The sequence below is a fragment of the Protobothrops mucrosquamatus genome, unplaced genomic scaffold (assembly GCF_001527695.2).
Source record: "Protobothrops mucrosquamatus isolate PMUCROS unplaced genomic scaffold, P.Mucros_1.0 scaffold3759, whole genome shotgun sequence".
NCBI lineage: Eukaryota > Metazoa > Chordata > Lepidosauria > Squamata > Viperidae > Protobothrops > Protobothrops mucrosquamatus.
Window position 1 is genome coordinate 37,654 of NW_015389712.1, and position 13,494 is coordinate 51,147.

The following is a 13,494-nucleotide window of genomic DNA, read 5'->3' on the forward strand; positions in this document are numbered from 1 at the left end:
AACCGAGTGACTTGACTTAACAGCTGCAGTGATTCACAAGAACAAGATTGGCAAGAACGGTTGCAAAATGGGGCAAAACTCGCTTAACTCCTGTCTCACTTAGCAACATAAATTTTGGGCTCCGTTGTGCTCGTAAGCACGGGGCCATCCTATCCGAGGGACCCCCTTTCCCAAGGCCATCTGCCCATCCCACCAGTTCAGATCGGGTCAGTGCCCTCCTAGCCTCTTCCCCTAAATGTCATCTCCTAATGGGAGCTGGGAGGCCGCTCTTGCCCCACGTGACCCTCTGCCCCACAGGCTCCCCTCTTCCCAGCCCCCCATAAAGCTCTGGAGAGCCGGCTTTCCCCCTAAAGGCTGGGATCGGATTGGGCAACTGTCCATCAGAAGCTTGACCTGCTGCCAGGGGTTTGTAGATTTTAATGTTTAATGTCTAAATTAATAGGTAGGAGGGCACCAAGGAAAGGGCAGCCCTTCAAGGCAGGGAAGCCCAGGAAAGGGAGGCCACAAAAGCCGCTGGCACTTTGTTGTTGTTGTTGTTGGGAATGGCAAGAACAGGTGCCGGAAAGAGGGCCGGGATTTCCCTCCGGCCCCTTAGAGCAAAGGGAGCCCCAGGCTGGCTTTTTTCTCATCCTGCCTCCTATCCCGGGCCTGCCCTGCCCTGCACTTCCTCCTTCATTTTCTCAGGCTTTCAGTATTTGGGGGGGGGGCTGCCACAAAGAGGAGGGGTCCACCTCCAAAGCACCTGAAGGCAGGACAGGAAGAAACGGACAGAAGCAAATCAAGAAGAGAAACGACCTGGAACTAAGGAGAAACTTCCTGACAGTTAGAACAATTAATCAGTGGAAGGAAGTTGTGGGTGCTGCAACACTGGAGGTTTTTAAGAAGAGGCTGGACAGCCACTTCTCTGAAATGATGGAGGGTCTCCTGCTTGAGCAGGGGGCTGGACTAGAAGACCTCCAGGGTCCCCTCGAGCTCTATTCTGATTGAATAAGGAAGGAGGACAGAGGAGGGAGCAATGGGGAGGGATGAAGGTGAAACCAGAGGCAGGAGACCTAGGGGATCAGGTGACCGCTGGGACTTGGAGAAAGATATTAGAGAAGGCCGGAGAAGGCCTCCTCAGGAAGGAAAAAAGATCCCGCAGAACAGAAAAGCCTGGTGGATCCCTGAAGGTCACAGAGGACGCCCAGAGGACATAAGATGAGACAGCACAGAGTCCTGCCAGGCCCTGACTCATTTTTGTCAGCAGCGGAGACAAATGTGTGCTGACTGGACCCATCAGCTCATGAAGGGCGCTGCCCCTTCGGAGGGGGGGGGGGAGGATCAGGGACACAGTCCCCCCTCTCTGCCCATACACCCCCCAGAGAATGGCTGCAGCCCCCTCACCTCGGACCAGGAGGAAGCCCCCGTCTCCTTCTCAGCCACCCTTCCAGCCCTCCGAGGACCGCCAGAAATGGGAAGAAAAGTGCAGGGTTGCCGTCTGCATTGGGCACTTCACCAAGACGGTTGCTGAAACGGGTTCAGCCAAAACCCTCAAGTCTGCCTCCAGAGGTCATGGGTGCTCCATCACTGGAGGTGTTCAAGGAGAGACTGGATCACTTTTTGTTTGGAATGAGTTCTCTGCTTGAGCAGGGGGCTGGACTAGAAGACCTCCAAGGTCCCATCCAACTCTGTTATTTGTGTGTGTGTGTGTGTGTGAGAGAGAGAGAGAGAGAGAGAAAATAAGGAAGGAAGAAAGAAAATAAGGAAGGAAGAAAGAAAATAAGGAAGGAAGAAAGAAGGAAAGAAAATAAGGTAGGAAGGAAGAAAGAAAAAAGAAAGGAAAGGAAGGAAGGAAGAAAAGAAAAAGAAAGGAAAGGAGAGGAAAGAAAGGAACAAAGAAAGAAGGAAAGAAAGAAAGAAAAAGAAAGAAAAAAAAGGAAGAAAGGAAGGAAGAGAAAGAAAGAAAGAAAGAGAAAGAAAGAAAGAAAGAAAGAAAGAAAGAAAAAGAAAGGAGCTTCTTATCCAACTGCCTGCTCAAACAACGAGACAAATGGCTGTCCAGTCTCTTCTTCAAAACCTCCAGTGATGGAGCATCCAAACTTCTGGAGGCAGGTTGTTCCACTGGTTGTTTGTTGTTACTGTCAGGAAGTTTCTCCTTAGTTCCAGGTTGCTTCTCTCATTGATTAGTTTCCATCCGTTGCTTCTTGTCCTGCCTTCAGGCGCTTTGGAGAATAGCTTGACACCCCCCCCCCTCGTATTTGTGGCAGCCCCTCAAATACTGGAAGACTGGTGTCACGTCCCCCCTCGTCCTTCTCTTCCTTAAACTAAACCTGCCCAATTCCTTCAAGCATTCATTGTACAGTTTATCCTCCAGCCCCCGAATCATTCTTGATGCTCTTCTCTGCACTCTCTCCAGAGTCTCAACATGTTTTTTATATTGTGGTGACCAAAACTGGGATGCAATATTCCAAGTGGGGTCTCACCAAGGCCTTATAAAACGGTACTAACACATCACCTGGTCTTGATTCTACCCCACGGTTAATGCAGCCCAGGATCGCATTGAATCAGCTAAGGAATATCTCTGACAAGGTGACCCAGTGGGGCAGGGCTGTCTCCTGCCTCACAAAATCCCTCCTTTTGTTATCTAGAAGATACTGATATTCAGAGAAATAAACCGATCGGTTTGGACTCTTAAGCACAGGACATAAGGGAAAATGCTATTTTAAAGAATGTAATAGGAGACCCGGTGAGATGATTGGAATAAAGCCATTAAAAGATATAATTTCTTCAAAAAGAACAGAAGCAACAGACAGGGAGGATCTGTGCTGTGCATTGAATGTTTCCATTTCTGTTGAGAAATTGAAATTAACGATCTTGCCAATGTTCTGAAGAACGTCTGCATTAAAATACCCAGAGGAAAATATAAGCTCCATGGCAGCTGTGAACCAAGAGGAAAATATGGCTGATGCCTCCTAAAATGGGACCCAGGGGGGCTCACGGACCACTAAAGACCCCTCTCCTGGGTGCAGAATCCTGCTCCGGAGGTCGCAGGGGGCAAGGCCTGGGTGCTGAACTGGGCTGTGGGTCTGGAGCAGTGGCCACCCCAGTGTTCAATGGCTATAATAATAATAATAATAATAATAATAATAATAATAATAATAATAATAATAATAATAATAATAATAATAATAAAGTTGGAAGGGGAATAATAATAATAATAATAAAGTTGGAAGGGACCTTGGAGGTCATCAAGTCCAACCCCCTGCTCAGGCAGGTAACCCTATACCATTTCAGACAAATGGCTGTCCAGTTTCTTCTTAAAAACTTCCAGTGTTGGAGCATTCACCGCTTCTGGAGGCAGGTTGTTCCACTGGTTAATTGTTCTCACTGTCAGGAAGTTTCTCCTTAGTTCCAGGTTGCTTCTCTCCTTGATCAGCTTCCATCCGTTGCTTCTTGTCCTGCCTTCAGGCGCTTTGGAGAATAGCTTGACTCCCTCTTCTTTGGGGCAGCCCCTGAGATACTGGAAGGCTGCTATCCTGTCCCCCCTCGTCCTTCTCTTCATTAAACTAGACAGACCCAATTCCAGCAACCGTTCCTTATATGTTTTAGCCTCCAGTCCCCTGATCATCTTTGTTGCTCTTCTCTGTACTCTTTCTAGAGTATCAGCATCTTTTTTACATCGTGGTGACCAAAACTGGATGCAGTATTCCAAGTGTGGCCTTACCAAGGCCTTGTAAAGTGGTATTAACCCTTCATGTGATCTTGATTCTGTCCCTCTGTTAATGCAGCCCAGCACCTTTTTGGCAGCTGCAGCACACAGCTGGCTCATATCTAAGTGATTGTCCACTAGGACACCTAGGTCCCTCTCACAGTTGCTACTATGACTGATTGACCTTGAGCCGTGATTAGAGTCCTCACCCCTGGTGGGCTTGGGCAGCTGCAACTCCCTGCCCTGTGGCAGGGGAAGGACCTGTGCTCAGCTCCCCCACTGGAGGAGGGGGCTGCTGGGTGGGTTTGAGCCCACTCGCAGGAAGATCTGGAAGGGGAGGGCAGCAGCCCCTTCCCCTTGTCCATGCTGGAGAACTCCATGGCCTGTCCAGAGCTTGCAGGGGGGGAGGGCACACCCCTCCAAGCAGATGGTTTGGCCCCGGTGCCTCTGGGACATGCACAGATCCTGGCAGATACTTGGGGGCCAGGCCAGCAGTTCCCTCTCGCAGAAGGAACCCCAAACGCTCCGATTCCTGGTCTTGGAAAGTTCCCTCTTTTACAGAGGACGTTGTCACCCAGGCCGCTGTAGGAGCAGCTGACAGGCGGCCATCAGACGGCCTGACAGGTGGCCATTTGAACAGGTGTAAGGAAGCTATGCAGCCTACATGAGAGGCTGTTGTTGGACAGGCTAAGACGGGTCTTCAAACTTGGCCCTTTTCTGACTTGTGGACTTCAACTCCCAGAATTCCTCAGCCAGGCACACGTGCCTGGCTGAGGAATTCTGGGAGTTGAAGTCCACAAGTCAGAAAAGGGCCAAGTTTGAAGACCCCTGTCTTAAATCTAACAAACAAAATGGAGGCTGGCTGAGGAATTCTGGGAGTTGAAGTCCACAAGTCATCAAAGGACCAAGTTGGAAGACCCCTGTCTTAAATCTAACAAACAAAATGGAGCCTGGCTGAGGAATTCTGGGAGTTGAAGTCCACCAGTCACCCAAGGACCAAGTTTGAAGACCCCTGTCTTAAATCTAACAAACAAAATGGAGGCTGGCTGAGGAATTCTGGGAGTTGAAGTCCACAAGTCATCAAAGGGCCAAGTTGGAAGACCCCTGTCTTAAATCTAACAAACAAAATGGAGGCTGGCTGAGGAATTCTGGGAGTTGAAGTCCACCAGTCACCCAAGGACCAGGTTTGAAGACCCCTGTCTTAAATCTAACAAACAAAATGGAGGCTGGCTGAGGAATTCTGGGAGTTGAAGTCCACAAGTCAGAAAAGGGCCAAGTTGGAAGACCCGTCTTAAATCTAACAAACAAAATGGAGGCTGGCTGAGGAATTCTGGGAGTTGAAGTCCACAAGTCATCAAAGGACCAAGTTTGAAGACCCCTGTCTTAAATCTAACAAACAAAATGGAGGCTGGCTGAGGAATTCTGGGAGTTGAAGTCCACCAGTCACCAAAGGGCCAAGTTTGAAGACCCCTGTCTTAAATCTAACAAACAAAATGGAGTCTGGCTGAGGAATTCTGGGAGTTGAAGTCCACAAGTCACCAAAGGGCCAGGTTTGAAGATCCCTGGGCTAAGAGGTGGCTATTCCATGTGCTAAGAGAAGGCCAGGTAGGCCAGCAAGGTGGCAACAGGCGGAACACAACCGCTGCAGCATGGACACAGCAGTCCAGCTTGGGAGGTGGCTGGGGACTAGCTGGGAGACTCCAATTGGACCAGCTGGGAGGTGGCTGTTGGAACAGCTGGGAGAAAGCCAGTGGAAATACAACGGACAGTGTCCGGCGTGACTTTACTCCTCCCGAGGAAGCAGTTACAGCCGAATGGACAGAAAACGTGCAAGAGGTAAAACAAAATCAACCTTTTATTTCCAAAAAATGACACCCGTGATACGATGCACGTATCTACAGCAACACAGGCAGCGCTCCGAAGGCCCTCCCCAAAAGGAGGACTGGGGGAGGGAGGGGGAAGGGAGGAGGGGAGGGAGACGGCACTGAAGTTGGGCCTCAGCTCCCAATGAACCAAGAGAAAAGAAAAAAAAGGCCGGAATCTAGCCTGGAATCAGAGTTTGTTCAACTTCTGCAGAGAAGAAGGAATCAGAGCTTCTCGCCTGCCTGGGCAAAGGGTGTTAAACCTCCACACGATACGGGGAGGGAGCAGTTAAAGTAATTTCAGCCAAGGGCAATTTGAGCAGGGGGTTGGGCTAGAAGACCTCCAAGGTCCCTTCCAACGCTCTCTTTCCGTTAAAGCCAGGTATCCAAATTCTCCCCCAGCGTGAAGCAGCTCTTAGAAAGGCAGAGCCTGCTTTGGATTCCAGGACAAGGGGGGGGCAAAGTGGGGAGCAGACGAAGCCCCCCCTCCCTTCCAACCACGGGTGATTAGTTCCAAAGCGGCAAAGAGCAGGCCCCCCCCATGAAGTCTCCCTGAAGGATTCCACGGGCTTCTCTCTCTCTCTCGGCTGCTTCCTGAGCGTAGCTGGGGAAGCGCTGGGGGCTGTAGCCCCCCACTCCGTTCAGTGGGCCAGGGCCGGGGCAGGAGAGAATTGACCCCCCCTTCCTGCCCCTGGCAAGTCTCCTGCAGGCGGTGGGGGCCCGGGAGCCCCGGGCAGCATCCGGCCCTCCCAGCAGAGAGGCAGCACCCGTTAGCTGGCCAGCCAGGGAGGGGTCAAAGCTGCGCAGCGATGGCCCCACGTCCAGAGGCATTTCGAAGCAGGGGGGGCGAGGGGGGCCTGAGCCGGCCTCATTGTTCAGGGCACTTCAGGACGTCCTGCTTGAAGTAGCCCACCCGGTTCACCTGATACCGGGGGGTCATTTGCCAGCAGAAGGGGTGGCGGCAGAAGTGGAACCGGCCTGGAAGAGGGGAAGCGGCTGGTGAAGGTGAGTGGGGGCTGTGGGGCGGCCACGGGGAGGGAGGCGCAGGGGCCCCCGGGGGACGCCTCCTCGTGGCCAGGGGAGCCGGGCAGAGGAGAGGCCTGGGGTTCAGGGGCAGCACCCCACCTGAGGCTGTTCCCGCTCCTGGCCCTCTCCTGCCCTCCTCACCTTTGTAGAGCTTCCTGCATGTGTGTGTGTGTGTGTGTGTGTGTGTGTGCGCCTCCCCTTTATAAGAGAGCTTCTTCTGCCCCCCCTCCTGCCCCCCTCCTGCTCTGGAAGTACCGGCCAGTCAGCCATACTGATGCTCTGGCTCAGTGCTGCCCTCCAGTGGTCATCTGTCTCCTGCAGCCCTCCCCCCACCCCCCCACTGTTAGCTGGGGCTCCCCCCTTGCACAGCGGAGACCCCCCTGCAGAGGACCCGCGAGGGGGGCTGTCTGGACCCCCCTGAGGCTGTCCCCCCTCCTGCCCTGCTTACCCTTGTACTGGAAGACCAGGTCAGCATCGATGGGGACCCCGGGAAAGAGGCTGTCCAGATAGCGGGGAAACCCCTTGTCCACCTTCTCCTTCTTCACATCCAGCCTGGGCGGGGGAGGGGGGAGGAAAAGTTAGCAAGATCCCTCTAGATGCCCTCTAGATGCCCCTGAGGATGCCTCTTCCTGTGCCGAGATCGGTAGTCCCAGCTCTGCTGTCCTCCTGCCAGGGGCTCCAGCCTGTCTCGGGGGTTGCAGCCTCCCCCCCCAGCCCAAAGTGGCCAGGCCAGGCCCAGGCAAAGCAGCTGGGGAGAGCTCAGGCCAAGGGGGAGGGGGGGTCCACCTGAGAATGCCGGAGCCCCCCCTGGCTGGCCGCTGCTTGAGGTCCCTGGAGGCTGAGCAGTCCCTGTCCCCTCAGCCCAGCCTTTGGCTCCCCAAAGCAGGGGACTAGGCAGAGCCCCCCCCCAGGTTCTGCCCCTCCCCCAGGCCCGTGTACCTCCAGAACTGATCTCCGCTGAAGAGCAGGACCCTCCCCTGCCTCCGGACCAGGCTGCCCGCAATCTTGGCCACGTCACTCCCGATGCCCAGCTTGTCCAGGCTCCGAGGGCCGACCACCCGCGTCCCCTGGTACACCCAGAAGCGCTGGCCTGCAAGAGGAAGGGGAGGGTGGGTGGCGGAGCAGGGCCTCCCCCCGGGCAGAGGAGCCGGCCCCGAGGGCTCCAGGGGGGGCCCTTCCTGTCCCTCGGCAGGGGGAGAGGCAGGGGGGATCCGGAAGCTCAGAGCCGCCCCCTTAAGGGCCGATGGCCGGAGGGCCATGACTCCCTCGGGTGGGGAGGGGGCCTCACCTGAGAAGAAGAAGAGCTTCTTGGTCAGAGGGTCCTGGAAAGCCGCGTCAATCACGTCTGGGAGGGCCGGCCAGGTGCTCTGGATCCGCAGGGGGCCCTGGAGGGGTCCGGCCCCGGTGCCCGACTTTCGCCAGTATTGCCTGAGCAGGAAAAGGCAGCTCAGTCTGACCTCAGTTTCCCCTGCTGCGCCCAACACCCAGCCCTTCCAGGCCAGCCGTGGACGCAGGGAGACCCTGCCCCCTGGCTCTGCCCAGCCCCCTTCCTGCCCAGCCCCCTCACCCGTCCTTGAAGAAGTGCAGCAGTTTCTGGATCTCGCCCACCGCATCGAAGCGCTCCACGCGGCAGGCGCTACTCTGGCCGTCCACCGCGGGGGTCTCCGTCACGGAAGAGCCATCGTCGTCCCCAGCTTCTGTGGGGGCCTGAGAAGGGGGGCTGGGCACCGTGGGCTGAGGGCCTGATCCTCGGCCTAATGGGGGGGGGAGAAGAGAAGGAGGAGGAGCACAAGCATCAGAGGCACTGATTTGGGGGTGGGAGGGGAAGTCAGAAAAGCCCCTCCCCTAGTGCAGAAGCAGCTCAAGAGAGGAGCCACGACTCGGGGGAGGGGGCGACTCTCCTTCGCTGATGGGGATTGCTGTGCTGGGCAGGGGTGGACTGGAGGACCTTCAGGAGTCCTTCCACATTATGCTAAAGGAAATTGGGTCTTGTATTACTCATGGAAACGGCTTCCAGACCAGGGTCACTCAGGACAGGGTGTGTGAACAGCCCACCCAGCCCCGAGCCCCCCCAATTCCTTTGGGAGCTTCTCAGGCAGGACCGGATTGCTGCCTGACGAGGGCGGACATCTTCCTTTTCTGTTCCCCCCCCCAGCAGCCCCTCCCCCCCGCTCACCATAGAGATACTGGATTCCGGCCACGTCGTCCGAATGCAGCTGGAAGTCGGCCAGGTAGGTGTACATGGGGTACATCAGGGCTTCCCGGATGCTGGAGTGCTCCAGGCCCAGCGAGTGGCCGAACTCGTGCGCCGCAACCAGGAAGAGGCTGTAACCTGGGGGTGCACAGCGGCAACAGGGGCTGGACTGGGGCCCTGCTTTGGAGGCCTCGCTTGGGGGCCCTCAACCCCCGTGGCCCCTGGGACATCGCCTCCCCTCACTGCCCTTCCCCCTTCTGAGGAAGGCACCCATTACTCTGGGCTGCCAGAGAGCCCTCCCCACACGCTTGCCCAGCCCTGTCTGACTTGGGGGGCACTGCTCATCTCCATTTCTTGGCCAAAGACATCATGGGGCCAGCATGGCTATACGCCAAAGGCTCAGGGAACTCTGTTACCTTTCCCACCCAAGTGGCACCTATCTATCTACTCACATCTGCCTGCTTCGGAACTGCTAGATGGGCGGGAGCTGGAGCAAAGAACGGGGGCTCACCCCGTTGCGCGGCACTCAGGGTGGCAGCTGACAAACTCAGCATTGTTAACCGCTGAGCGATCGTGCCCTGTGTGTATGTAGGGTACGTACAGGCGTGTACCGCTAAGGCCGCCCCACCAGCTTCCCGGCGGGGCGGATAGAGGGGCTTCCCCCGTACCTTGGTCAGGGCAAAGGCCCCACTTCTTGTCTGCATCGTAGTCGCCGGTGGTGGCGCACCAGAGTTTCCCGTCGCTGCGTCCCTCGGAGGTGCAGCTGCTGTACGTCTTGCCCAGGAACTTGAAGGGGAAGGAGCAGGGGTCGCCCTGGGAGTTCCCTCCAATCACGGCCGTGTCTGGGGGGGGGGAGAATTCAGTCTTGGTCCCCAGCCCCAGAAGCCCCCCCCCCACTGGCCAGGCAGGAGGGACGGGAAGACCGAAGACGGCTGTTGCTTGGGCAGGGCAGGGGGCAGGGGAAAGGCCTGAAGCTGAGCCCGAGACGGTCAGGGCTGGTCTGCGGGCTCTGCAGCTGCAGCCCCCCCCCGGTAATGCCAACACTGAGTGTGTCCCTGAGCACATGCAGAGTGCTTTCCCCACACCGCACATTCCCCCAATCCCAGCACACCTCTATTCGGGCAGAAGCCGTATTTCTTGTCCTGGTCAAAGTTGGCGGTGGTCGCGCACCAGCGGTAGCCGTCCGTGCGCCCATCGGTGGTGCAGCCCTGGTAGGATTTGCCATCGAAGACGAAGGGGAAAACGCACTTGTCCCCGTTGCTGTTCCCGTCGTAGGTGAAGAGGACTAGCAGAGCAGCCAGGAAAAAGGAAGTCACCCATTAATTCCGGAGAACCCAACTTCCCACGGGGAGGCAGCTCCGTTCGCTTCAGTGTTTGCCCGTTTATTCAATTTCTGTGCCACCCAACGTGCCAGAGAGAACGCCAGTGGTTCACCACTAAACAGAGAGCAGGGGCCTCAGAGAAGCCCTCCCCCCACCTCCCCCTGGCTGGATTCTCAGTAAGGGCCTGGTTGCCTCCGCCCCCTCCGGGTTTTAGCTCCTCCCCCTGGGAGGGACTGTGCAGCTCAGCTTTCCAAAGCCAGATGCCCCCTTCCGGACACCCCCCCCATCTCCCCACACGCTGTGGGGCAATCAGGACTTCAATCCTGATCAATCCCATCACTAGAGCCTATTAAGAAGAGACTGGACAGCCACTTGTCCACTGCTTGAGCAGGGGGCTGGACTAGAGGATCTCCAATGTCCCTTCCATCCTATATTCTATTCTATACTCTGTTCTATTCCATACTCCAGACATGTCAAACACAAGGCCCGGGGGCCGGGTGCGGCCCGCAAAGTGGTTTCATGTGGCCCGCAAAGCCATCCTGGAAACAGTGAGGGAAACGGCCCCCACTGCCTTGGCCCTGGCCTGTTTTTCTCCCTCCCTCATCTCAAATATTTTCCTACCACTCTGTACTTAGGAAGGAAGGAAGGAAGGAAGGAAGGAGAGGGAGGGTCTAAGGGAAGTCCTGCCTTAGTCCTGCCCTGCTGCCCTTTCACCATCCCCTTGCCCCCTCCTCCTGGCCTATCCTGGGGTCTCCCATCCTATTGCTAAGGAAGCTTTGGATACAAAGCTGGGTCTCCTCCCATGGAGATGGAATGGGCCTCCCTCTGATTTTGCCCTCATACCCATCATGAGCAACCTGGCTAAGGAGAGCAAGCACCGCAACAGCAGCCTTGAGGAGGAGGTAAGTGCAGCTGGGTGCCCCCTTGGGGAAGTGGGGCTGGGCTTGGTGCCACGGGCGCTCGAGGGCCAGGCTGGGCATTTGACCTCTGCTGCCCAGGGCTCCGGGCAGCCTGCACCACCATCCAGCCCCCCCCCCCGCATGGCCTGAGAGGAACAGTGAGGCTCCTCAAGTGGACCAGGCCTTGGCACTTGCCCTGGTCCCCCCCCCCTTCTGCCAGAGACCCTCAGATCTGTCCCACTCCTGCCGAGGCCCCCACAGGCTCCCTTGACCTGAATGATGTAGAGCTGGCCACGCCCACCCAGTAGACCACACCCACCCTGGCCACACCCAGCTGCCCCCCACCCCGAGGGCAACCGCAATGCTGATGCGGCCCTCAATGAAATTGAGTTTGACACCCCTGCTATACTCTGTTCTATTCTATTCTATTATTCTATTCCAGTGATGGCGAACCTTTTAGAGACCGAGTGCCCAAACTGCAACCCAAAACCCACTTATGCATCGTCGAGTGCCAGGTGGGTGTGGCCCATTGGGTGGGCGTGGCCCATTGGCTGGGCGTGGCTGCAGTGGTAACGGCAGACTGGGTGGGACTAAAAAGTTCAATCAATTCCAACTTTGCAAGATCTTTTTTTTTCCCGCGAGAAGTTGAAATTGACTGAATCTTTTTTTTTTTTTGCACATGGTGGAGGCCTAAAGCAAAAAAGTTTTATAAAACCCAGCTGAAGGCCTAGGACTGGGGCGACGGCATGCATGCCCACAGAGAGGGCTCTGAGTGCCATCTCTGGCACCCGTGCCATAGGTTCGCCACCTCTATTCTATTCTATTCTATTCTATTCTATTCTATTCTATTCTATTCTATTCTATTCTATTCCATATTCTATATTCTATTCTATTCTATTCTATATTCTATTCTATTCCATATTCTATTCCATTCCATTCTATTCTATTCTATTCCATATTCTATTCTATATTCTATATTCTATTCTATTCTACTCTATTCTATTCTATTCCATATTCTATTCCATATTCTATTCTATATTCTATATTCTATATTCTATTCTATATTCTATTCTATATTCTATTCTATATTCTATTCTATTCTATTCTATTCTATTCTATTCTATCCTATCATAGTTTCTATTTTGCCACTACCACTACCACTACTCCATTCCATTCTCCCTGCCCACTTTCCAAGCCCTGGCTACTCACGTTCGCTGGGGCAGAAGCCGTATTTCTTGTCGCGGTCAAAGTTGGCGGTGGTGGCACACCAGGGCAGCCCGTCCTCTCGCCCTTCGGTCGTGCAGGAGGAGTAGCTTTTGCCCTCAAAGGTGAAGGGGAAGCGGCAGGAGGACCCGTTGGCATTCCCGTAGTAGGTCTTCACCACTGGTCGGAGGAGAGGAGAGCGGGCGTCAGGCGGACAAGGCTCCAGGGCCCAGCGAAGCACCCGGACAGCAAGGGGCGTCAAACTCACCGAGGCCCTTGCCCAGCGTCCAGAACTCGTCGTCGTCAAAATGGGCATCTCCGCTGAACCGGTCTTTGCCAGGAGGGAAGGCGTGGGCGAGAAGCCCATCCTTGCCATCAAAAGGGTAGCCGTCACCGTGCTCTGGGGGGGGAGGGGAGGGAAGGCCGGGGCAGCAGGGGGGGGAGGGAGGAGAAAGGTTACAATTTGAGCAGAAATTCTTCCAAGTTCCCAGCCTCCAGACCAGGGGTAGGCAACCTTGGCTCTTTTATGACTTGTGGACTTCAACTCCCAGAATTCCTCAGCCAGCTTTGCTGGCTGAGGAATTCTGGGAGTTGAAGTCCACAAGTCATAAAAGAGCCAAGGTTGCCTACCCCTGCTCCAGACAGGTGGGGGGGGGGGCGATCCCAGCCGTCCCCCAAGCCTCTCCTCCCCTCCAGCTCACCTCCGGTCCCAAACTGGATGAGAATGTCCACCTCCCCTTCCTCCTGGCGGGTGAAGGTGAGCGGCGCCACCTGGCTCCACACCTTGAAGGCCCGGGCAAAGGCGTCTTCGATGACCGAGCGGTCCAGGTCGGGGGAGTAGTTGACCACCCTGCCGAAGAACCAAGGCTCAGAGGCTGCCCGGTGTGCCAGGCGCCCCAGCCCCCTCCTCGCTCCCCCCTCCCGTGGAAAAGTACAGCTCTGCCTCTGAGGGGTGGGCAGCCTCCCCAATCTGCTTCCCCCCCCCCGGGTATCTTGGGGTCCCGCCCATTTGCAGTCTGCCACGGGGGGGGGCTGTGAAGGGTTAGGTGGGGGCGCCTCTCCCTCACCGGTAGGTGAGGTCTGTGTGGTCCCACTTGAGGTCGCCCTGGAAGGTCTGGAAGTGCCCGACGTCCGGGACTCCGCAGCGGGGCGCCCGCATGGCCGCCAGGGTGGGGGCGTCCACTGCCCCTGTTTCCGGCAAGCCCAGCCGCTTCTGCATCGCCCTGAGCGGGGTCTCCAGCTTCACCTGCCCGCCGGGGTTGGTCGCCGTCAAGTACCCGTAACGCTGGAGGTAGCGCTG

The 13,494-nt window shown here is 56.1% G+C and overlaps 1 protein-coding gene across 1 annotated transcript in view; it reads right to left on the reverse strand.

Moving 5' to 3' along the window:
- Positions 1–6,418: 6,418 nt before the first annotated feature.
- The window catches only part of LOC107298160 (matrix metalloproteinase-9), an 8,145-nt gene continuing 1,069 nt past the window's right edge, over positions 6,419–13,494 (reverse strand). The window contains 14 exon segments of the mRNA XM_015827523.2: positions 6,419–6,528; positions 7,025–7,128; positions 7,516–7,576; positions 7,579–7,636; positions 7,638–7,666; positions 7,865–8,004; positions 8,144–8,330; positions 8,753–8,908; positions 9,439–9,612; positions 9,882–10,055; positions 12,201–12,374; positions 12,463–12,594; positions 12,896–13,044; positions 13,262–13,491. Coding sequence (XP_015683009.2) covers positions 6,419–6,528; positions 7,025–7,128; positions 7,516–7,576; positions 7,579–7,636; positions 7,638–7,666; positions 7,865–8,004; positions 8,144–8,330; positions 8,753–8,908; positions 9,439–9,612; positions 9,882–10,055; positions 12,201–12,374; positions 12,463–12,594; positions 12,896–13,044; positions 13,262–13,491 — 1,878 coding nt within the window.